Source organism: Cinclus cinclus, chromosome 5 (genome assembly GCF_963662255.1).
Source record: "Cinclus cinclus chromosome 5, bCinCin1.1, whole genome shotgun sequence".
In the NCBI taxonomy this organism is placed as follows: Eukaryota; Metazoa; Chordata; class Aves; order Passeriformes; family Cinclidae; genus Cinclus; species Cinclus cinclus.
This window is the reverse complement of record NC_085050.1, coordinates 49,749,512-49,772,931: the sequence shown is the minus strand read 5'-3', so window position 1 is coordinate 49,772,931 and position 23,420 is coordinate 49,749,512. Positions and strand designations below refer to the sequence as shown.

At 37.1% G+C, this 23,420-nt stretch overlaps 1 protein-coding gene across 1 annotated transcript in view; it reads right to left on the bottom strand.

The window, feature by feature from the left end:
- The window catches only part of COL25A1 (collagen type XXV alpha 1 chain), a 295,085-nt gene that overhangs the window by 22,353 nt on the left and 249,312 nt on the right, over positions 1-23,420 (bottom strand). The window contains exons 18-27 of the mRNA XM_062493773.1: positions 21,388-21,432; positions 10,758-10,820; positions 10,225-10,293; positions 9,266-9,310; positions 7,230-7,274; positions 6,653-6,730; positions 3,689-3,712; positions 2,751-2,795; positions 1,148-1,192; positions 775-855 (exon numbers count right to left, since the gene is read on the bottom strand). Of these exons, the coding sequence (XP_062349757.1) occupies positions 775-855; positions 1,148-1,192; positions 2,751-2,795; positions 3,689-3,712; positions 6,653-6,730; positions 7,230-7,274; positions 9,266-9,310; positions 10,225-10,293; positions 10,758-10,820; positions 21,388-21,432 (540 nt within the window). The remainder of the gene's footprint in view (positions 1-774; positions 856-1,147; positions 1,193-2,750; positions 2,796-3,688; positions 3,713-6,652; positions 6,731-7,229; positions 7,275-9,265; positions 9,311-10,224; positions 10,294-10,757; positions 10,821-21,387; positions 21,433-23,420) is intronic.

Genomic DNA, 23,420 nt, shown 5'->3' with positions numbered 1-23,420 from the left:
GCTTTAATCTTACTAGCAACCAATCTAGAAATGTTAATATTTATTAGCACATAATTATCATTTAAAAAAAGACTAACACAGCACACACATAAAGGAAATAATTTTTTTAAAATTCCGGCATTACTTTAAAAATAATTTTAACTAATATAAAAATACACTTTTATATCGATAGCTATCAATTGTGGCATGATATTTTGACAATTCCTTAAACTGGCACTCTGTTCATGATATATTTTAGTACAGATACAATTTTGAAATTGTTTCTGCTTTTGCTGAGAAATTTCATGTGTATGTATCTATATATCTATATCTAATCTGTATCTATCTATATCAGCTATATCTATATTTACCTACACACACAAAAAAAATAGGAAAACTGCATCACATAAATATTCATGAATTTTTTCTCCATCCTCAATTTAAATCACCTGAAATTTCCATTTAAAACACAGCTCCTTTCTCCTTGCCCATGTTGTGCTATATATTACAAGAATGGTACAGCTTTGGTCAGCCTGCCAACTAATCTCTTTGTTCCCGACACACTATATTTTTTTTTTTTTGCACTCTAAGTGGAATGAAAAGCTCTGACAATCTTGTATCTCCTCCTAGATTAGCTTCAGAACAATCTCAGAATTTTCTCCCCAGCACTTTCTGTCCAATTTGCTAAATTTGATAAATTTCCCAATTTATCAACACTGTTGGAAATTCATGATAATGAAAGAGAGGAAAAAAAAGAAGTATTTTTGCTAAAAATAATTAATTTTTCATACTCACTGGTAGGCCAGGCAGTCCAATTCCCCCTTTTTCTCCAGGCATTCCAGGATCACCTGTGTCTCCTTTTGAGCCCTTAGGACCCTAAAATATAGAATTATTCAGCAAGTAATGTAAAAAATGTAGGGACACCAACAGAATCCAAGATTGATCCTAATAAACACAAGTCATGTGCTGCATATACCTTTGCTATTAAAATACAGAAATTATTAGATCACAGACTATGCAGCAACACTATAATGATCTTCATTAATTATTATCATCATATTATTTAATTATGAAATCCAAGTAAAAACTCGGAATCATGGAAATAATCTCTTGAAATAACCTGTGGTTGCTCACATGTTCTTCACTACATGATTTAAACAAAATGTACCTGCTCTCCATCAACTCCTGGAGTTCCTGGGGATCCTGGTTCACCCTGCAAGAGATATGACAGAACTGGATTATCCCAATTGTCCCAGATACTAGAGGAAAGAGCCAGAGAAATTCCCATAATTAACAACAATAAATCTAGAGAATATTCTGTCAAAAAATCCAGCATATATATAATACCTATATTAATAAACAGCCCAGCTGATTAGAACATTACACAAACTTTGGGCTGTATAAAAGCCAGACAAGTGCATAAAAAGAAAGCAAAAAGAAGACAAAATGCCAGCAGTGAAAAGACCCAAATCCAATGAAAACTTTGCCTGCTACCAGAACAAATATAGAATCATTTCTCCCAATTTACAGAAGGTAGAGAGAAGCTTCATGGATTTTTGCCTATTATAAATCACCCAGTGAAGGAGTTCACACTCACCACATTGTCTTATGACCAGTTCCTGGTTAGCATTCTCTAAGGCAGCAAGTTATGGTGATTGATGGAGTCGATGACATTAGAAACAAACTCCTGTGATGTTGAATTCTGCTTTACATTGTAAATTTTGAATGAGAATGCTCACCTATATGAAGAAACACCTCTTCTACACTCCAACTTCTCTGTTTTACAACATACTCCATGTTGCAGAATTGCTGGGTAGGTGATAATGCAAAAAGCAATTTCTGCACACTTAACTGTATACTCTATTATCAATTTTCACACAGAATGAACCTTGTTTCTCACAATTTCTCAAAACAATGTACATGTGTATTTTGATGTATTTCCATATGAAATACTGGATAAAGTCTAAAATACTGTTATTGAAGATGCACATATTTGCTCTTGGAATAGCATAGAGATACTGGGAGAAGATGCAGGACAAGTATTTAAGAAACAGGAGAAACACCTCAACTAGTTCAAAAGCATTTAGGGAGAGTCCACGAACTTCAGCACTTCTTTTTTAAATATAGGCAAATTTATTATTTAAATTTTATATAACAGTGCAGCATATGGCATTCATTGTCTCTGTGTGGGCTGCTCACTAACCCTTCTGTACTACCTTTAAGCACCAGCCAGGTGGTATTGGCAGGCTTGGGTTTCCAGCCAGGCTCTTGCCCACATGCGTACGTTGTAATTTTTACTGACATTAGACAACACTGCACTTATTTGGATGGGTGCCCCTGTGGTATAAAAGCTGCATTCACATGCACTCACATGGTGGCCAGTGGTCTTGCACACAGTTTTGCCTACCTCATTCCCACTCAGCCAGAAGTGAGGCATGGGAGCCACTGTCTGGTTGTTTGGCTACTTTGCAAAGTCCTAGGGAGCAACCTTAGTGCCAATCCCTGAGTGAGATGCTTCTGCACTTTTTCAGTACTAATTAATTCTGCTGGTCCTTAGTTAAGCATCTGTGTGTGGCAACTAAACAAGGTACCTATTCTGGATAGCTACATCTCAAGAATCTGGGATATAAAGTTGGAAACATGCCATATTTGTAAAATTTAGTTAAACAACTGTGCTGGAAAGCTCCATTTACCTATACATGTAGATAATTTAAAAAAACCCAGAAAATATTCCACCCTTAAGATACAATGAGTAAAGTAAAGAAGATCACCTTTGACCCTTGCAGCCCTTGGGGTCCTGGTGGTCCTGGTGGTCCCTAAACAGAAACATACAAACTTCTCAGCTTTTAAATAAACTCCTGAAGAACTTGTCATGTAAGTGCAGGGTGAATGTTAATACAGCTACTGTAACAAAATGGGTTAGATTTTTAACACAAGGGGAACCAAAACCAGTTATGGACAAGTTGTTAACCTATGACAGATCTTAACAACCATGACACTACCACAAAAAACAGCGTTAAAAAAACAGTACATGAATATTTTATAATAAAATTCTCTGCTCCTATTGATGAAATGGCACTGCTTCTCTTAAATGGATGGGAGACCAAAACCCAATCATATTTGCCAGCCCTCACTGCCTGATCCAAAACAACCCGAGACCAGGAGAAATCTCCAACTAGTTGTAAAGAGGATTCTGCTAGAAGATGCTAAGTGTAGCTGGGGATACTCAGTGCTTTGTGAAACTGCCATGGAATAAGCTGTAATAATTTCTTTCATTTCTACCTCAGGCTGTGGACATAGTGTCATGTATCAAACACTAGCCTGTATGGTGCATAGTGGGGATACTTTAAATACTTTAAAAATCCCCCGCATTAAAATTTAGAAAAGGTATATCCAGATGGGAAAATACTACTAACATCAATCTTGCAGAGAAGAACTTGAAACAAAAAAGAATAATGTGTTTTCCCAGTCTCATACTTAAATGAAGTTTTGCCATTAATTCAGAAGGAGCAGAATTGGTTCCATTGTTTGCTTTCAACAATGTGTTCTCTGCTGTGGAAACACCAAGTAAAGAAATCAATACATGTTATGATGAACCAGGCTGACATCCAATGAAGGCATGTCCTGAGCTAGCAGAATTATGAACATGCTGCACCACAAAGGAGAAGTTCTACAGCACACAGAAAGTCATGCAATAGTAATGAATTACCGTGACAGTCAGGGTGGCAATTCTCTGTTGGCAAAATGTATTAACAAGAGTTGTCAGTAGCAGAATTAAACAATGATAAAAATAATTCCGTTTGCTACAGTTATAATCTCCACAGAACCTATGCTGCATGTGGGAGACACCATTACTCCAAAAACATGAATAAAACCCGTTATTTTTAACTCTTGGTTTCTGTGGGAATTAGATGAAGGCAGTAATTTTGTACAATACAAGAGATCAAATAAACAACGACTAAACAGCAAAGTCTAAGCAGAAGTCTTCAAAAAGGTGACTTTAAAACTTTTCAAGAAAACATAATGGGTAGGTATCTGAAGTCAACCAAAATGCTAGCACTATGTTTTGTAACGTCTGCATATTTTGCACCAATGTTTAACTAATAAATTACTTCTGCAGTGGAGCTATAACATTAATTTTCCTATTAAAATGCAGTTCTAAATCCAAAACTGCCAGTCCACAACCTGGCTATGTATGCTACAATTCTGCTTTGAATGCTTGGAAAGACAAAGGATATTTTCATCATGGAAGGAGACAAAATATCTAGACCTGTCACTTTTTTTTTTTTTTTGTCAAAGAATTTAAAAACAAGTGGAAGAGTATTTAAATATAATTTAAATGCTTGTCTACAATTTAAACAGAGTAAAACCCCTAAATATTGCAGCTCACACATGCTTTCCTTTTGCATGTGAAGAACTCACTGGCCTACGTGGAACAAGAAATATTTCGCTTTTCTGATCGTTATCCAATGTGCAAATAATAAAGGTTTGCAGATCTTCTGTTTTAAGCTGTAAAAGAACCTCTGTATGTCAGTGCAGCAATATGTACTGTTGGCAAAGATCTGTAATCTACTCAATGCAAAATACCTGAACAAAAGTGTTCTCTAACCCATGGCTTTAATATACTCATATCCTTTGTATTTCAACATATTAATGGAAATACATCAAGAACTTTATAAATACTGAAAAGTTTAGGTAGGTATGAAAACCTAAAATAACCATTGCAAAGTACTTTTTACATGATATCACGAATGGATCCCTTTAAATTAGCAGATATGTTAATATCTAATGCTACAGTTCCTACAAAGGTTAAAGTTTTGAAACTACTGCTTTTTGCCCTGGAAAATTCTGCAGAATAGATGTGAAGAGCAATTTTGACTGAGAGATGGATTCTGTATCTGATCCTCCAAGTGAAAGCCATATACTCTCAGCAGGGATCTTGCTCAAACCATGATAACAATTTTAAGATTGCACATGAGATTTAATAGGAGGCACAAGGCAAAGTAACTAAATTGCTAGACTGCTTCATGATTTATTACTAAATTCTAACATGAGACAAGCAGTCCAGATCTTGCAAACTCTTTTCAACTTCTTAAATCTGACGGCCAAATTCTGTGCAAGTTCACAGTTCAGTGCTGAACACTGAAGTTCGCGTGCACTTTCATGAGAGAACTGCAAATCTCAGACCCTTAAGAATTTGGCACCAGGAGACTTAGGAGTGGATGTTTGCCACCTGAAAGGACTGAGCTGGATTTGGCAAGGATATTTTTCACTGATCCTATATAATCTTACTTACACCCTCCTTGTCCAGCCATTTCCATTAATATCAATTATTTGTTGCTCTGGATCAGAAGTTGATGACATTTGGAAAGATTTTCAATGGAATAAAGCCTTTCTAGAATGTTTCAACCATTACAGAAAGTTTTAGTCTACTTTCAAGGCTTCTTTATGTGCTGCAGCTTTTCTGAGGAAGCTTGAAATTAACACTGACGCTAGAGTTACAATACAAAGACAGAATATAGGAGATAAAAGGGCTAAAGCCCCTGGTGAATCTCTGTCTGGTAATACACAACATTAATTTCAGGCTACTTTAGGCATGTAACTCGGTGAGGGATATAGATGACTGAAAGCTGTGTGTCTGAATTCCCTTACAAATGAACCAAATGAGGCAAACATAATGCAGAGCCTCACAACACATCCATGCAGACCTCCCCACAGACACAGTGAAAGAGCAGACTCAGCCCTAGTGACATACAAGGCTTTTAGATTTTAGTAAAGGCAGTGAGATTTTTTTTTATTTTTTGAAAGCATCTTGGAAACCAAATGACTGGTCAGACATTTACCCACTCCCACTGTGTAAATGTAAGAAAAAAGTTCAGTGGCTCCAGTGAGAAAGTGATCAGATGCACAATGAGCCAAATCCAGTCTTCAGTTTCACATAAGCAAGCTATTCACTTTGGTGGAGTTATACTGCACAGAATTTGCATCTGAGTATGCTGCAATGTAAATCACCTTGACTGCAATGACATATGTCATCTTGGTGCTTTGCTTTTATGCAAACACTCATTCATTCTTTTTGTAACCCCACTTTAATCCTCCACACTTTCCTGCAAACCAGTCAAAATAGATTTTCCAGAAATGAATAAGTGAGAAGACTAGTGCTTGGTCTACTTAATGTACTCAAGCTGCTGATTGAATCCACAGCTTGCTAATGGAACCATGTTACATGGTTTCCAAATCTCAAATATTCTGCTCTTTGCGTTTTACAGGAAGAGGAGAAGGAAACAAGGAAAATAAAAGAAATGTCAATATTATAATACATGAATCGAAAAACAGACACTTCTGTTGAACCTGTGTATGAGATTTATTACATTAATTCAGCACTAAACACCAAAGCCAGCAGTGGAATAGTTTTCCCTCATTAGGTGATGTCAGTACTCTCCAGGGAACATGAAACTAATTCACTCAGCTAATTTTAATCAGAGGAGCAGTTTTTCTAGCACAGAAAGCCTGGTTTCCAAACATAGAAAGGGATTCCTGATTAATAAGCTCAACAATTTTGCACACAAAATGTTTTTAAGCTTTAGGCAAAAGAGAAATGCAATGCTTTTGTATTCAAATGACTTTTTCCCAGACCAGACTAAACCAAGTCTGCCTTGTTATGTTTGCATACCTGCAGTGCTTCATGGATATTGCCATTATAATCAATTATCTCTGTTGCACCTTGATCACCCTTCTGTCCAGGTGGTCCCTGTAATACATTTTCCATTAGAATTTTGAGACTACTGCCAAAGATTACTTTAGAGTCTTAACAACTGACTTAATTGTGGGGTGTTAGGACTTACTGTACTTGCAATATAGTACTACAAACTACAGAATTTAAATGAATTTTTTAAAATAAAGATAAATAAGCAAGTCAGTATAAAATGACTTTTGCTGCTGTGGGAAGGCAAATATATGAAACCTCTAAGGGAAGACATTTAAGCAGCTCCTACACTTTAGTTCTCTATTGGCAGCAAACAATCTCAGAACACCTGATTTGTAACATCCTGCCCACAATCTGTGGATAGGAGACTGCTTGAAATAGTGGCAAGTGGTGTTAGTCACATTAAAGTCCAGTCAGCAACCACATTCCAACAGTGCCAAGTGCCCAATTCCACTTGGACTTTTAACTAGGATTACTGCTACAATTTCAGTTCACATGGACTGAATCTAAGTGTACAAAGCAAAAAGCTGAGAAGCAGACTTACCCGTGGACCTGCAGACCCTGTGTCACCTCTCTCACCTGTGTCACCCTATGTAAAAATGATACATGAAAAAAAGAGGTATGCCATTTGACAATATATCACATAGTTCTTCACTTTTAAATATGTTTTCTTATATGAACTGGTTTACAGGGCCTCTCATCCTAAACAGAATGTGAATCTTATTTAAAGAAATGAAAAAGTCCTTCAAAATGTGTGTACTGGTAGAATTGACAATGATGCATTTGGTTCTGTGTGAATATTAGAGTATTGCATTGGTTTGCAATAAAAAATTGCAAAGAAACAAAAAATGGGCATATTACCAATTAAGCAATTTGTGTAACATCCCTATTCTTAATGACACTACTATCAAAAGCTTGAAGAGAATACTAGAAAAATGAAATTACTCAGTCTGAAAACAATCAAAAACTCCTTCAAATATGTGTTTCAAAATGTGTAAATTTTTCTTTGTGTGATCATGCCTGTACTAACCATCTGAACCTCCCTGGGAGTCAGTGCCTCCCCTAGGAACACAAATGTGTTGTCAGATTTAGAGTTTCTTGATGCCCTTTCTATGACAGGCATAAGAAAGATCATTACCAGCTTACACACAGCTTTTTATTCCTGGCTATTAGTAATATGTTTCAAACGATGGAGGGAATTTCAAACATGTATGCATTTATATCCTATCATCCACAATTAATTTCACAGTCATTTTCATAGCAACATCTTATCTTTTAATATTACTCAAAATCAATAAGGGTAAGAACCGCAAATTTTGCTCCTGTCAAAATCTAGAGAACTTTGGTAAAAGTCAGTGAAGAATGATTAATTCACCAGTGGTAACAGAATACACAGAAACCAGAAAACTTTCATAGGAATAATGAAGGCATATGGAGAACAGACTGGTGGCAGGGCATAATGAAGGTTGTGCCATCCACCTTTTCTATCAGTGTTGCCTTGGCAGCAGCCAGTGAACATTGGAACTGTTAAAAAATGAAGTTGCTCACCATTAGATTGACTTCTGTGGGCCAGATTTTCCTGACAGTATGTAGGTAAAATGAAAACCGTGTACCCTTTTCTTTTGACACAAAAGGAATTAAAGGGGATATCTTTGTAATTTTGGTGCATGTGGGAGGTGCCCAGGTACTGTAGACAAATGAGAGGCTGATTTACTCTTCTACTCTCACTCTGACACTTTAATTCCCTCATCAGTTCCTTTGCCTTCAAACATTTCTTTCTGGTGAGAATGAATGAGGTTAAATGGCACTTGTTTAATCACATTTTAAAGCACTTAAAGCCACTCTTCAAGGACCTTACAAGTACTGCAAACCGTATCACATCAGCCTACACTGTCCTGTCATCCTTAATCTCACAGCAGACCTGTCAATAACCACCTACACAAATACATTTTCATTCTTCTCTGACCCCATCATATAACATGATGGAATCCAGTGGGAACAGTATATGCACAGCAGATAAAGAAATCGAAAAACATACATTTTCTCTCTCCATATATGTGAACCAATATATCTATAGAAAGATAAATGGATAGATATATATAATCAAAGTAGTCATTTTAAAGCAGGTAAAGCAGGTAAAGCAGGTAAAACAACTAACAGCTCATGTCTTTGTAGCACTTATGACCATCATATGTCAGCCTGCAGTACTTGGAGTACCTCCAATTCCTAGCTTACCAAAGTGTGGATCCCTAAAATTACTGCAAACTCAATAACAGCACAGTCAGGCATTGGGTCCTGGCATGTGAGAGGACTAACACACATCAGTGAGACAGAGAGAAACCAAGTTGCATGAGGAAAATGACAGCAGAGTAGAATAGATGTTACAACAGAAAAACTATTAGAATCTCAGTGTTCAAAACCCACGTGACTTATTTTTCAGCTAAAATTGAAGGTCAGAGGTTTTCACTTACAAAGAAAACTGCAGATTGTTACAGGTTCTTTTAAAGAGAAATGTTACAAATAACTGATCCTAAAAATCATGTTATTTAGTCTCCTAAAGACAGTTTCTTTACTACTAACCTTTGACCCTTTGGGGCCTCTAGGTCCAGGTTCACCTGTTTTCCCCTGTTTGAAGGAAGATAGGAGAAAAATGGTAGAGAAATTGGAGTGCAGAGAAAAATAAATTAGTAATGACTAACTACAGTTTGGAACAGCAGAAATATTTTATATTAATATTACCATGATAATGAATTTTTAAAGGCATTTAATTTAATTTAATAGCACCCACATTAATATAGTCTTTAACACCAGAGTGCAATGGTCACAGATTCCACCCTTCCAAAGGAAAAGGAGTACTGGCATTAGTAAAGATAGGCATCATTATCACTGGTTTTCAGAAATGAGCTATGTCATTCCATTGCTCCTGAGAAATGATAGCCAAGAGATAGAGAAGATAATTAAATACTCTAACATAAGGAGGTTAAAATAAAGTGTTACCACAACTTCTTTTCCCAACAGTTCAGGTAAATATAAACTAACTGACCAAGAAGCACAAAATTAACCTTGCTGTTTTCAAAAAGCATTAGGAAAGAAAACTTGACAGTATAAACACCAGAGGAAATATTAAGACAATGCTAAAATATAGTTAAGACTAATCTCTTTCTTAGAGAGATAGAAAACAGCATGCAAAATGGATTTTCTCTGTATTCAATTGTTACAGTGGTCAAAGAGTTCAAACTTCAATGCTGAAATTTAGGGACCTGGAGGTCAGTACTTCAGCTGGAATGAATTAGGCCAATTCCATGACAGTGTATGTAGGTAGTGTCTTTACTCTGTAGACCAAATAAGAGTCCATTCAGACTGGAGTTCCACAGCTGTGAACACAAAACTGCCATTGTCTTCTGGACTAAAGTAGAGTATTTGACAGCATTTTCATTTGAAAGTTCACTCACCAAGTTTTGTTCTACTTATCAGCAGGCAAAGACTTGTTCAGAGGTGTAAAACTAACAAAAGATTTCCAATGTAAAAATCAGACTGACCTTTGGTCCAGGGATTCCAGGTTCACCTCGCTCACCCTTCCCAACGGGACCTGCCTCTCCTCTGTCACCCTATTGCAACAGACACACATATATCACCAAATACTGGGCAGCCTTTAGCACACCACCAACTCAGCAGGTTCAAAGAATCCAAGCCAACAGAAGAAACAGTGGTTTAGTCTATCTGTATTTTCAGAATCTGGTGTGTAGTATAACAGTTCTACTTCTTGCATACACTTTCAAACCATTTTCCTAAAAAAACACACATTTATGAAAATATAGTTTCTTCAATCATGCTATTATGCCTCTTGAACAACTAAATTTGGGGACTGGAACATGAAAAAATATGACTTATTAATAAAGTTATGATGTAACATTTTTTGAGGACACTAATATGAGTATCTATATATCTATTTCATAGCACCGGTCCATGACTTTTCACATTTTCTCCTCAGTCTCTGCTACTTGCTGAGAGAAGTTGAATTTGGCATCAGCTCAAAGGATTTCACACCAGAGCACTGGCCCATTACCCTTACCTTTGTTCCTGGTAGCCCTGGCAACCCAGGTTCTCCTTGTGGACCAATGAAACCTGGTTCACCCTTTAAAAATACAATATGAGAGGATTACTTATTTAGCAGTATGCATTTATAATAATAGCAGTTTATTTTGGGTAGTATTTTCCCCTTTACTGCTTGCAGCTCTCCAGCTGTGATGCAACACTTATACAGAAGTATTTTTTGTCATGGCTATCTTTCACCAGCATAAATTTCTGCAGCAAGCCACCACACAGCAGATGAGATGCAAATGAAGCAGAAGGTGTCAAACATGGGGTTTACACAAGGTTAAGGACTGTTAATACACAACCTAGTCTGTAATGTAACACATCAAATGAATATCCAAGCAAGTCTGAAGGTGGGAAGAGAGATCTGAGTGTTCCTAAATATAAAAAAGGACAGTTCATTTCAGTCACATGTTTTGAGGTGGTTTTCTACTGCAGCATGTGAATAGATGGGCAGAAATGGTGCATGACAAAGCAGTAACAAATGGAGATGGTACTGTTGTAATGTGTTGCATGTCCTCTCAAGTCAGAAACCTGCAGTACCATGGTACTTTCCCTCCACATTCTGACAGCAAAATACTTCAGTTCTCTGCACCCAGACAACGTCCCTGGCTGTGAACAGATAGGAATGAACCACAGCTCTCCTCATTCCCTCTCTGTTATGCCCTTTTCCTTCCCAATCATTTGTACAAACAGGACAGACAAATAGCAAGAATCAAGCAGAGCTGCAGCAGAAGCAGCCCTGAGCAGAAGAGCAAGGCCTTATTTTATTACCTATCCACATGCCTGAAGAAAGACAATGCAAGATTACTAAGCCATATACTTTCCTTCACAAACTCTCCTGAATAAGTCTTCCTGCTATTTAATCTTTCATTTTTTTTAGATATATTTGAACTAAGAAGATATATCCACAAGCTACAGCACATTTTAAAATCAGTTATGTAACCCAATTAATATTTATTAGCCTTTTAGCAATATCCCTGAATTTAATGACTAAAAGTTACCCATCAAATGCCTCTTAAAATAGCTAAAAGACAGATAAATCATAATCCTATTGTGATATCATTACTGACAATATACAGAGACAGTGCATATAAGGAGTTATATTAGTAATTTCTCTCCATCTCTTCCCCTCCTTAGATATACAGGTGGAAGCATTCTTGTAAATTCATCTGTGCTCTCATCAGCAATCCATCATTAACAGTTCAAAGCCAAAGAAATCTTCTCTGTGGTTATATCAAGGATGCCAGCAAGCTCCCAGAGACCTCCATTTAGATTCTAAAAAATATAACTAAATAATGAGCTTTCTCACATGAAGCTCCAGCTGGCCATAGTTCAAAATATGGTAAAGAAATAAACTGAGACAAACATGTCACAGAGAAACATGTGGGGGTTTTTTTGCTCTCATAAGGAAAAAAACTTAAGAGTTTATATAAGTCTCATATTAGTACACACTAGCAAGAGTAACATAAGGTTGTCACTGCAGATGGAAGCACTTTAATGTCAGTAAATGAAGAAAAATGCAGCTTCAATCGTTTATTTTAGAATGAGAGTGTACTAATAGCCCCATGTTGTTTCAATACTGAATTTGCCTGGGCTAATTTTTTTGGCCAGCTTATTGTGACTTCAGGCAGAAAAAACATGCAGTTTCTACATGGTTCTTTTCAGTGGTAAGGCTTAGAAGAGTCACTCAAAGGTTAATGCAGTTTTTGAGTCTAATTCTTCTCTTTGCTCAAGACTAAACCAGTTGCATACCACAGGAAAACTTCTGGCCTAAGTCCAAGAAGAAGCCCCACCTTCCCCCAAAATCTCTAAAGAGAAAATAAAAAGATGCTTTGCAAAAGCTATAGGAATTCATAATGGAATAAGCTGGTGGTTTAATTAGCAGTAGAATACAGGTTTTATATAGCACAGAGGTTTAACATGCTTTGAAATGTGGAGTGGAAGAAGTGGTGTGTCAGCAGGGACCAAGAACTGACTGGGTGAGAAGCAGCTCTGCTGGGAAAGATGCAGCAGTTATGGTGGATGCCAAGCTGAACATGATCCAACAGTGTATTCTTATCACACGTGAAACACACTGCAGTAAAACCTGGCTACATTAAGAAAAACAAGCAATTCTCCCTCTACCCAGTGCTAGAGAGTGCAAATAGATTAAAAACAGACCTGATTTGCCATCTGAGCTAAGCTTCTAAGAAAAAAAGACAATGTGTTTGAATGATTTGGAACTAAGCCTTGTCTTTTCTAGTATTTCAAACCTTTTGAGTGTAACCACAGCATAAGGCATTAACAAACAAACAAACAAACAAGAATCTATCAAAACTGGCACTGCCAATGCTGTGTGAAATGTAAAGAAAACAGTTTCCTCTCAGTAAAGCATGCTTATGTCCCTGTTATGCAAAGGCAAGGGAAAGAACTTTATGGTTAGTCCAAGACACAAACAAGATTCCAGGAAGGCAGTTAGAAAATCAAGAACTAAGGGCTTTAGCTGTTTTTGTAAACATAAGACATGTTTAATTTAGCTGGCACATAGCTGCACAAAAGCAAGAGTAAATAAAGGGTTGCTTCGAAGGGCACTGTGGCTTGACAACATTACAGCTCTAGGGTTCACTAATGCACCTCCTGTTCCAAAGTCTCTTGCTTAAATGAACTCAGAATTTGTTCTAACTACTGTGAAACGCTGAGAGGAATGCAAGGGATCAGAGTCAGCAAGACTTATAATACTCTTCCAAACATCTCACTACAACTTCTTACAACAAAATCAGTTTGATCCAGTTAGAATGTACAGCAATCTTCTTTGCCTGCTAAAGCTGGGACAGGAAACACAGAAGCTGTGATATTGCCATCTGAAGTATGGTTTGGCAGCTGTATAGAAAGTAATCAGCAAATGATGACTCTGTCACACATTTTAGTTTAACCCTTTGGTGTAGTTATGAAATCACTGCTTTGAAACCACCACATTGCACACGAGGTCAACAAGGCATATTTCAGCATTCAAACTTCATCCACTGTTAGACTTGGAGCAATATGTATTAACCACAACACAGGCAACTTGGTTTAAAAAAAAAACAACAAAAAACAAGCTTGTGCATTTCTTCCAGTCTAGAAAAGTGAGGTGTTATGATATTAAGAATCATCTTTAGTGCCTTTATGCCTTAATATTTTAAGAGACTACCTCCACACATGCTCATTTTCATTCTCAAGTATTTGTTGACTGTGGAAATACTAGAGGGTCAGATAACAAATTACATACTACCACTCATAAACATTGTTAATGTTCATCTTATAACAGTCTGAAGCAGAAAAGGGTGTAATGTGAGTGCAATCAGAATTTAATATTAAAAAGTCACCTTGTAATTTACGTCAGATGATAGTCAGATTTTTATAAGGGTTATTATCTAGGCATAATTAAAACTGTTTTTCGGGATGATCAAAGCTTCCATGGGCTGAAGCAGAGGCTTGTTTTGGTATTAGAGGTTAACCCTAAGAAGCACTTCAGTTCACTCTGTCATCTTTAAGTTTTACAGAATCCATAATTTCCTAAAACTTGGACTTTTGCTTTAAAAAGGTACAGTAGTTGAAATAACATTTTCACTGCTGGCTTCTGTTTTAAACATCACTAATTTGGCAAATGTTTATTAACAATGTAGTTCTAATACCATATTTCGTCAGAATTAGCTTTCACTGCACAGCTGGGACACACACCACCATCATTATCTGAAACTTTGTTCTCACAGACACACCTACTCCTCTCCCAGTGCCTGAAATACAAAGCTTTATGCTGATGCAAACATCAGCATAATCAGCAGAGAACAGCAGTTGATGGGTACACTGTTTTCCCACAAAGGTTCTTCCTCCTTTAATCATTCTTCCAATGACTATACCCATGTTTTCCCATCCAGATCAATGAATGCCTAAACAAGAAGCCTGTGCTGCACAAAGCCATACAAACCACAACTTTCCTATAATAATGAAATAAAGTCTCTTCCATTTCTGAAATTCCCATCCTACCTTTAAGTCTCCTGGTTACCTTATTATATTCCAGCTACATCCGATTATTACAGTATTTTCTCTATCCACAGAAATGTGACTAAACCAATCCTTAGACCATGAATATGAAAGGAGAATGTAATTTCAATTCTTAAGTCACAAAATATTTTGTTCAATGTCAGCCCCATTTCCAAGACCATGGAAGTTCTATGCCTGGGCTCACTGGCAGGTCTGCACCAAGTTAGGCCACACAGAAACACCTTTCCTTGGAATTCTCTTGGAAATCCAAATATACCAAGGTAAAAAATCCTGTGTGCACACCTTGGAGTTGGCAAACCATGCCAAAGCATCCTGAATTTCTTTGGATAACTCCAGAAAGGCGGATGCACCCTGCCTTTTTCATAAAACAGAAAACCTAGCTGTGTGGGCTGAAGGAAAACCACAACCATGCTTGAACACACCGCTTTGGACAGGCTTGTAGATTCCAACTCCTGCCTTTAGGTCTAGTGGACCTCCAAAATTTTCTGTGTCTGGCATGAGCCAGCAGGCAAATTCTTCAAGAGTCACAGTCTTTGGGAGACCCCAAAGTTTATTTGTGACAAGGTCTGATTTGGAAGGGTCCTCATTTTAATTACATCAAGAGACCAATGAATGTCTTCAGTGTTACCCTGGCTCACTTATGAGCATATTTAAAACCAAAACAGTATGATGATCCTCTTTGCCTAACGCTACCAAAAGAATCCTGCAAAGGTGGGGATATATGGAAGAGCTATCAAAAAAGACCCCAAACCCAGATGAAAGACAGTTTGAAGAACAGCTATGAAGCTGTAATAAATTGGATTTTGTTCATGAGTACCTGTGTTGATTTTCCATAAATTGCCATCTACTGTCCTAAAAGACTTTCTTTTTGAGGTTGCTATCTAACCAAAACACTGCAATTCCTCCACTCTGGAGAGGACAGGATCCTGTAACAGAGCAATCCATAGTGGTCTATGGAGCTGCGCTTGCTCGTGCCCTCCCTCTGTCTGCAACACTGAGTTCCAGTGAAGCAATTTCTCAGAAACTCAACTGGCCTTAGTCTGTACAAGTCAGAGAGTACTTTCTCTGTGTGAAGGGCATTAGAGGGATTTTATATATAGCCTGATGTCCATGGGAATTTTCCTCTCAGGATGCCTACAGTATTCAGCTCCTAAGAAGGAAATGAACAAGGTTCAAGGAAATCTGATAAAAAAAAAAATCCTAACCCCATTTTATAAGGCCTTTCTTAAGGCTTTTCATATCACTTTAGAATTGGCTTCAGAAATTGCCAGTGAAAACAGGTTGTCTGGCTCACTCATTGCATTTGAAACAATATCTTTACTCCCTAATCGTTCTCTAAACTTAGAAAAACAATTGTGGTTTAGAATTTCCAACTGCGTATTTAGACTTTATGATTCATTTGGAGTTAGGGAAGTAAAACCTGGCTAAACAACCTGGCTGAAACCCTGAGGTTTCACAACAAGCCTCACTTTGTATGACATATATTGCTTTTTAGTGAGCCTAATTTTCTTCTTGCTTCCAAGTTCTGTCTGCCTAGAAAGTATGTTGCTTTGGAAGAGTGCCATCAAAACCAGTAATGATTATGATTAATTCTGTATTCATTAATCATATAAGGGACTTCTTACTTTAAGCCTAATTATATTTCAAGTCAGCATGTTAACTATTTTGAGGACAGAATAAAAACACCTGTTGTAATGAGCACCTAATTTTTAATTCTTTGCTATGACCAAACTACTAAATGATGAAGAGTTTGGCCCCAATTTGTTTGTGTTAAAAAAGACTTACATGATAAATCTAAGGAATTTTGTTGCTCTTCTGGAAAGTAAGGAGCTTTATTGCATGCCCTCATTTCTGGCATTATAAAATTTTGTATTTGAGAAATAATTTCAGATTACTGATGTCAAGTCTTCTTTGTGGATGACAAAATACTTGATTTCTGAACACAGTAGGGTGTTGGATTCTGACATTATTCAATTGTTTTCAAAATTTTTGATTTGCATTTTTTTTTGTACAATGAAAAATTAAGCTATGCAATAAAATATATGTTATTAAATAGTTCCTGTAAGATCAGTCTTCCAACAATTAAAAGCCTCAGAGGAAACAACATTCTGTGTTTCAATTCCTTGTGTTTCATCTTTTTTTCAGGACAGAAAATAAGATATTTGGAGGATATAGTTTTTGAGAAATTATTAAGAACTTGAAGAATTAATTTTGAAGAACACCCAAGTAAGCACCCCTGACACACATACCATCCAACGTTAGTGATGATTTCATTTTCTGGATTTGAGTCTCAAAATCAGTTCTTAACATAAGCTTGAACAACAGTTGCTCTCTTTTCTACAAGAGTTTAAATAGAAGATTAACATCTATGCCTACAGCTGGAAAATTCTCTCATTTCCCCTGAAATTTCTCTTTTCTAACAGAACTAACTGGGTGAAAGTAGTATCAAGTCTTTCAGACCTTAAAAAATATGTTCTGTGGAGCAGAGTCTTTTAGTCTTTAGAACTTTAGAGAGCAAGTAGGCACAGAAAAAAAAAAGAAATTTAGATACAGAAAAAAATTGGAACCACTTTTGCTTTCATAAAAAGAAAAATAAAAGGATATAAAATTGATTCAAATTCTCATATACTTATCCCGATTTTCTGAAAGCTTGCTCATGCACAGTCCCAGGGAAGCCAACCCAAAGTAATTGTATAGAAAGATGCAAGACACTCCATACTGGCAAGTCTATTGAATCAGCCACTTCCAATGAAGTTTAGAACACAGAAAGCTTTTCATACTTCCCCAAAGCAGAAGGGCTAAGCAGCTTTTCTCTTCTCATGTCAAACCACCCAATGGTTCAGTTTTCTTGAGCACAATAAGATAAAAAATTTTATGTGCTTGTAAGCATCAGTTCAGTATTTGCTTTAAAAACTGAGGCACAAATGCCAGAAATACCCTAGAAAATCTAGATCCTGCAAAAAAGTGCCGTTACTGAGAAAAGGCTTGTGTTTTGTGAAGGCTTCTCACTGCAGTGAAGAAATTGAGGACTGTATAGGCCAAATTCTAGAAAAAGCAATGAAACAGATTTGAGAGATGTCTGACATTACAGTGAATGAGGGCATGCATGACTTCCATTACATTAAGCAAGTGCTGCTTTGTAGGTATCTTCCCGCAAAAGTTACGAGGTAAAACAGATATATAAAGTTTGTGTTTCACAGACAGGCTTCTGTGTCTGCTTGGCAGCAGTTGGGGGATAGTAGAGCGATGAGTTAATATTCTGAGTTTAGGTAGAACACATTCAGGGCTCATTAAATTTCCAGCCATTCCTAAACAGCAACAGGTGCTTGAGAAACGTTTCTCCAGTATGTCAAAGTTTCTTCACTGTCTTGGAAATAACTGACTGCACTTGTGTTTCCTCCATGGCACCAACTGACAAAGGAGGAGAGAACATAAAAGAATAGGAAGAACTCCCAAAACATCCACATGTGCACAGTGAATGGGTCTCGAAAAGTAAGTAATAAAAGACCCTGTTGCATACCCTGAATTCAGATATGATACTTGCATGTCTGTCCAATGTTGCCACTTATTTAGACTGCAGTATCACATTCAGCCAAGTCCTTACGGGTTCCCGGGAACACTGATAAATTAATTGAAACAGCATTATAAGCTGAAAGTTTCTCAATTTTTAGTATTCATTAATTCCTTATGTATGTTGAAACACGGATGACTGAATGTCTTGGGAAGCTTCTTCAACCATGAGAAGAAAGATGAGTTACAGCTGGAGAGATATGGTCTATTGCCTGGCACAGCATTTGTGCTTGTACAGGTTGGTTTTGCTTTTGTGAAGAGTGCTGTGCATGTGCACAATTACCTAAAAAAATTCATAATACAGCCTACCACTGTAGAGAAACATACACAAGGAAGAAATTTTAAGTTCAACTAACAGATTTAAGGAAAAGGGGACTTAATATTTAACAATTAAGAACTACATCTAGGATTTTTCAACATGTAGAATAATCCTGAATCTTGATCTTCTCCTTACCTCTTGCAAAGTTTTGGAGAAAAGCCTGAAAAGTCTCTGCCAACAGCTACTGGGCTGGCACACAGATGCATGAGAATGTTATAGTCTGTTAAGAAAAATTTTCCTTATGGAAGCTTACATTTTGTAACAAGTTCTTAGATGTTGCAATGACATTGGGAGAGGCTTCAGCTATGTCTCTGATGTTATACCACTACTGCATATCACCATTAAGATAGAATAGCAAAGACGTATCTATGAGAGTTTTATAAAGTCCACATGGGAACAGAACCTGAAATTCCAGGAAAAAACCATAACAAACAAAAAGGATCACTCTGGAAAGAAAAAAAAAGAAGAAGAAGAAAAAAGAAGTCACTGCTCCAAGTAAGATTCCTTTGGGTTTTGTACAAGATGAGAGCACCAACTGATTCCAAGTCCAGACAATTGAGTTTCTTCCACGCTCAAGTTTCTTATCCGGTCATTGCTATTTCAAAGTAGCTTTTGATCAACACCAGATCACTGGAAATTTGTTTCTCCATGAGATAGCACTAATGTTGTTTTTGGAAATTGATGCAATGATCTTATCATGGTGGCACATAAATCTTTGCTAAAAGGGAGGGTGACAAAAGGAGGGAAACTACTACTTTTCCTTTGCTGATGAGTGCCCATATTCCTAACTTCAGCCATTCTCTGGTTTCTGCTACCACTTCTCATGTCACAGACACAGTCTCAGTGACTCAGAAGAATCTGTTTTTTTACTACAGACTGCTTAATAAAACAGAGCTTACAAATGCCTTGAAATGAACAGCAACCATCCTGCAAGCCTGATGTGACCAGATATCCTTTGTTCTGTCCTGTACACATTCTGTTTCCTTGTCATCATCCAGGTCTCAGGTAGTCACCTCAATGGAGAACTGCACTAGATGAAATTTCTTCACTGAATCATCATCGTTCTCCCTCTGGTCTGGATTTTAAACAGGAGAAAGTATTCTCCTAAATGATTAATATTAGACCAAATTATTCCATTTTGCTCTGCAGGCAACTGCACTGTTTTTCCACTGTATCCACTGAATTTGGAAACAAATTTTCACTGGGAAAAACTCCCACACTTCATCTGTTTTTTCACTTCACATTTTGTATTTCAGGTGATTCTGGAAGCTGCCCTTCTTAGCCATTCTTATTGCCAACAAATAATTTCCCCAGAGCAGCCACTCAGATGTAGACTTTTTTATTTACTGGTTAAATGCATGGACATGTGGTCTGCATGAACATGGAAACCCCAAAGACCAGCAGCAGCTCCAGTTGTTTTTGGCAAGTGTCCCTGGGATGAGTGCCTCAGGCAAGTGCCCCACTGACCTCCAACTGAGCTACCTCTTTCCTCACTGTTCAAGTAAACAGAATATGGATTGCTGCCAAAGGCCCTTATAAAAATAGTTTAATCACACTAGACTCTTCTCCTGCATGGTCTTCACTACTCAGTATAGCATTTATTCTTGCAGAAAATGAACAACCTCCACAGGAACTATATTTGACGCTGTTACAACACACAAAATTTAATACACACATTCAATTTTCCCCCACAATTTACCAGTAATACAGACAGGACATTGTGCTCCAAAACTGTGGCAATTCACAGGTCCCTTGAGGAAATCACTGCATATGTTACATTCCGTGAGATAATCCTGAATCCTTCCACAGTGGATAAGGGTTTGGTCTCTGACTTATCCTCCTTGTTATGGGGGAAATCCTATAAACTTTCTCCTTGAGACATACACAGGGCCATACTGGAATGCAAAGAAAAACTTTCAAAGAGATTTTGTTTTCTGAAAGGACAGTCCTTGACACAAAGGAAAAGTGGTGATTCTGACCCAGGAAAGCTCAAGATATATGTATCTGCTCACTCTGTGCAGAATTACAAAGTTACAGCTCAAACTGTGCCAATGTTTGCAGCTCCCAATGCAACCACTTATTCTAGAACTAAACCAACTATGTGTCTTTTGTATCAACTTACCCAAAGATTCCAGACACACTGGAAGCCAGGGACTAAACCAGGTATTGTGTCAGGGACTGTAGCTAATACTGAGCATAATATTATTAAAACATTTTGACTTGTCAGTGGAAAGCACTGCTGTGTAATGGAGCACAGAGTATCTTTGTCAACGGAGCCAGGTATCCATTGCCTGTGTATAATTAATGCAGTTCTCTGGCTGGAGGCTTGGTTAGTTCAATAGAATATTGCTACTGGAAAGCACACATCGAAGTGGAAACCAAGTAAAACTTTGATGACAAGACTTTTCCATTAAAGAAAAAAAGTACAAAAACCTCTACTATTTTAGATTTTTAAAGAAATATCTAGAATGCTCTGCCTCATATTTTAACGTAAGATATACTGTTTGTCTACTCATAGACACTTAACCAATTTTCCATGTGAGAACTTTCTGTAAAAAAACACAGTTTAATACCAGAGACAGAGAAAAATATGTAAGACAAGTACATTAAATCCATTTGAGCCAAATTCTTGCATTTCCCCCCTCAACTGCGGTGTTCCCACCCAGTACAACAGGTACTACAGTTTATTTACCTTTATTCCAGGGAGTCCAGGAAGCCCAGGAAGGCCTGGTTCACCCTACATAGGAAAATTACATAATATTACAGACATTATCCAGTGATGGTCACTATCCACTGAACAGCCCTGTAAATTCTGCAGCAAGATGAAAGAGCATGAATGATTGCTAGACAGCTCCAGAAGCAATTTTTTTTCAAAATGAGTGACTTAAATGTACAATTAGTAAGAGTCACGTTAAGAACTTAAGATATCTTCTGGGAATGTTCAATGTGAAGATGACACAGGCTGAAAATCCATGTCAGGAAAGCAAAATACGAATTCACATTAGCCTTCAGCAAAAGAGAAGAAAATAAGCAGCACTGGTTCATTTTACACACTGCCACTTAAATTCCATACTTATGACAGATGTTAATTCTGTTCCATTTTCTACTCTGAGCTAGATACTGTGCTGTGTGATTGTCTGATTCAGCTACAAAGCAATTCAGAAGAGCTTGGTTTAAATTGCACAGTTCAAGCAGGACTGCCTCATTATAACTGGGCCCTCAGTTTTATAGAGCTATCCACAACACCATTTCAGAGCTTGTTCTTTATCTCTGAATATACACAGTGTCAAGAAGGGTAGTGGGAATGTAACCTTTTACTGCTCTACCCAGAAAAACCTTGCTTATTTAAAATTGCAATGGAAAGACTTATAGAACTCTACTTGCAAGGTAATTTTGTAACAAGTATTGAAAACAGAATGTATTAATTTCAGAATAAGTCTAAGACAAGAATGAAAACATTCTCACAAATGGTCATTTGAGATATCAACTAAATGGGAAGATGTTGTCTGGGGAAATAAAGATGATGAACAGAAAAAGAGCAACAACATGTGAATAAGCATTATTTTAAAGGCTGGGGATTTTATTTTAATAGAGATGGATTCTAACCAGCACCTTGGATCTGAATATTCCCTGAACCTTCTGGAAGTTCAGGTTTGAACTCTGAAGCCAATTTTTATCTTTGTAATGAACTGAACTATATTCCAGATTTTTTACACTCATGAGCTTTACAGAAGTCCAGACTTCAACTCTGCGGTTTGGGCTGATACTACAGGTTGTGCTTTTAAATATTTTATGTGCTTTTGTACACACACACACATTTACATACATTCACACACTCACATACACACGTGAATACAGACACAAACATAAACACATCTACGCATAATATAGGTGTTCATCAAACTGCACTATCCAGAGACACTTCTTTGAGGCAGAGATATTAAATAGACTTGAAACACTTATAACAAAATTACATTCTGCCACAAAATGAAAAACGCAATAGAGGGGCTGCAAATCACTTTACCAAATGGAATGATTTTAAGTGGTATAGAAGGATCTGATTAACAGCTTCTTTGTCTGCTTTAGCTTCTCCAAAGTTCTAACTGTTCAAATTGCCTGAAAGCACAGGAGAGATTCCAGTCTCAAAATATTAACTATAAAATCAGATGAAAGAACAGAGGCTTGGATTTCGTTGTCAACAGACACTTTTTGGTACGTTGGCTATCACTTTCTAAAGCAGAAAATGGGCTAGAACTCTTGCAAAAGAATAATGCTCCACTGCACTGACAAAAGAGTAACTCCAAATCCCTACTCTGTCTTTGCACTTTTTGCATGAGCAACCATACATATGGCACTACAACCATCATCTTATCCCACTTAATCATGGAAGCATGAAATTTCACTTGCAAGCACAGAACTGGAATATTTATAATTGATATTATATTAGTGTTGCTGTAGTAGTTAGTCTTGAGACAGAGCTAACCCCCATACATTCACACATAATAAGCAGCAAGAATCCACCAAAGCTAGTTCGGAGTCACAGTAATCTAAAACAATGGAAATGTCCCTAAAAGATACACCAATATGAAACGAAATTCAATCGATCATTATTTAATTACAACTAGCAATGTAGATGAATGCATAGTAATTTCTTATTTGGACCTTTCCTAATATAAAAATTCTGAGCATGATTTGAGAAGAATGACTCTTAAAGAAATCAAGGCT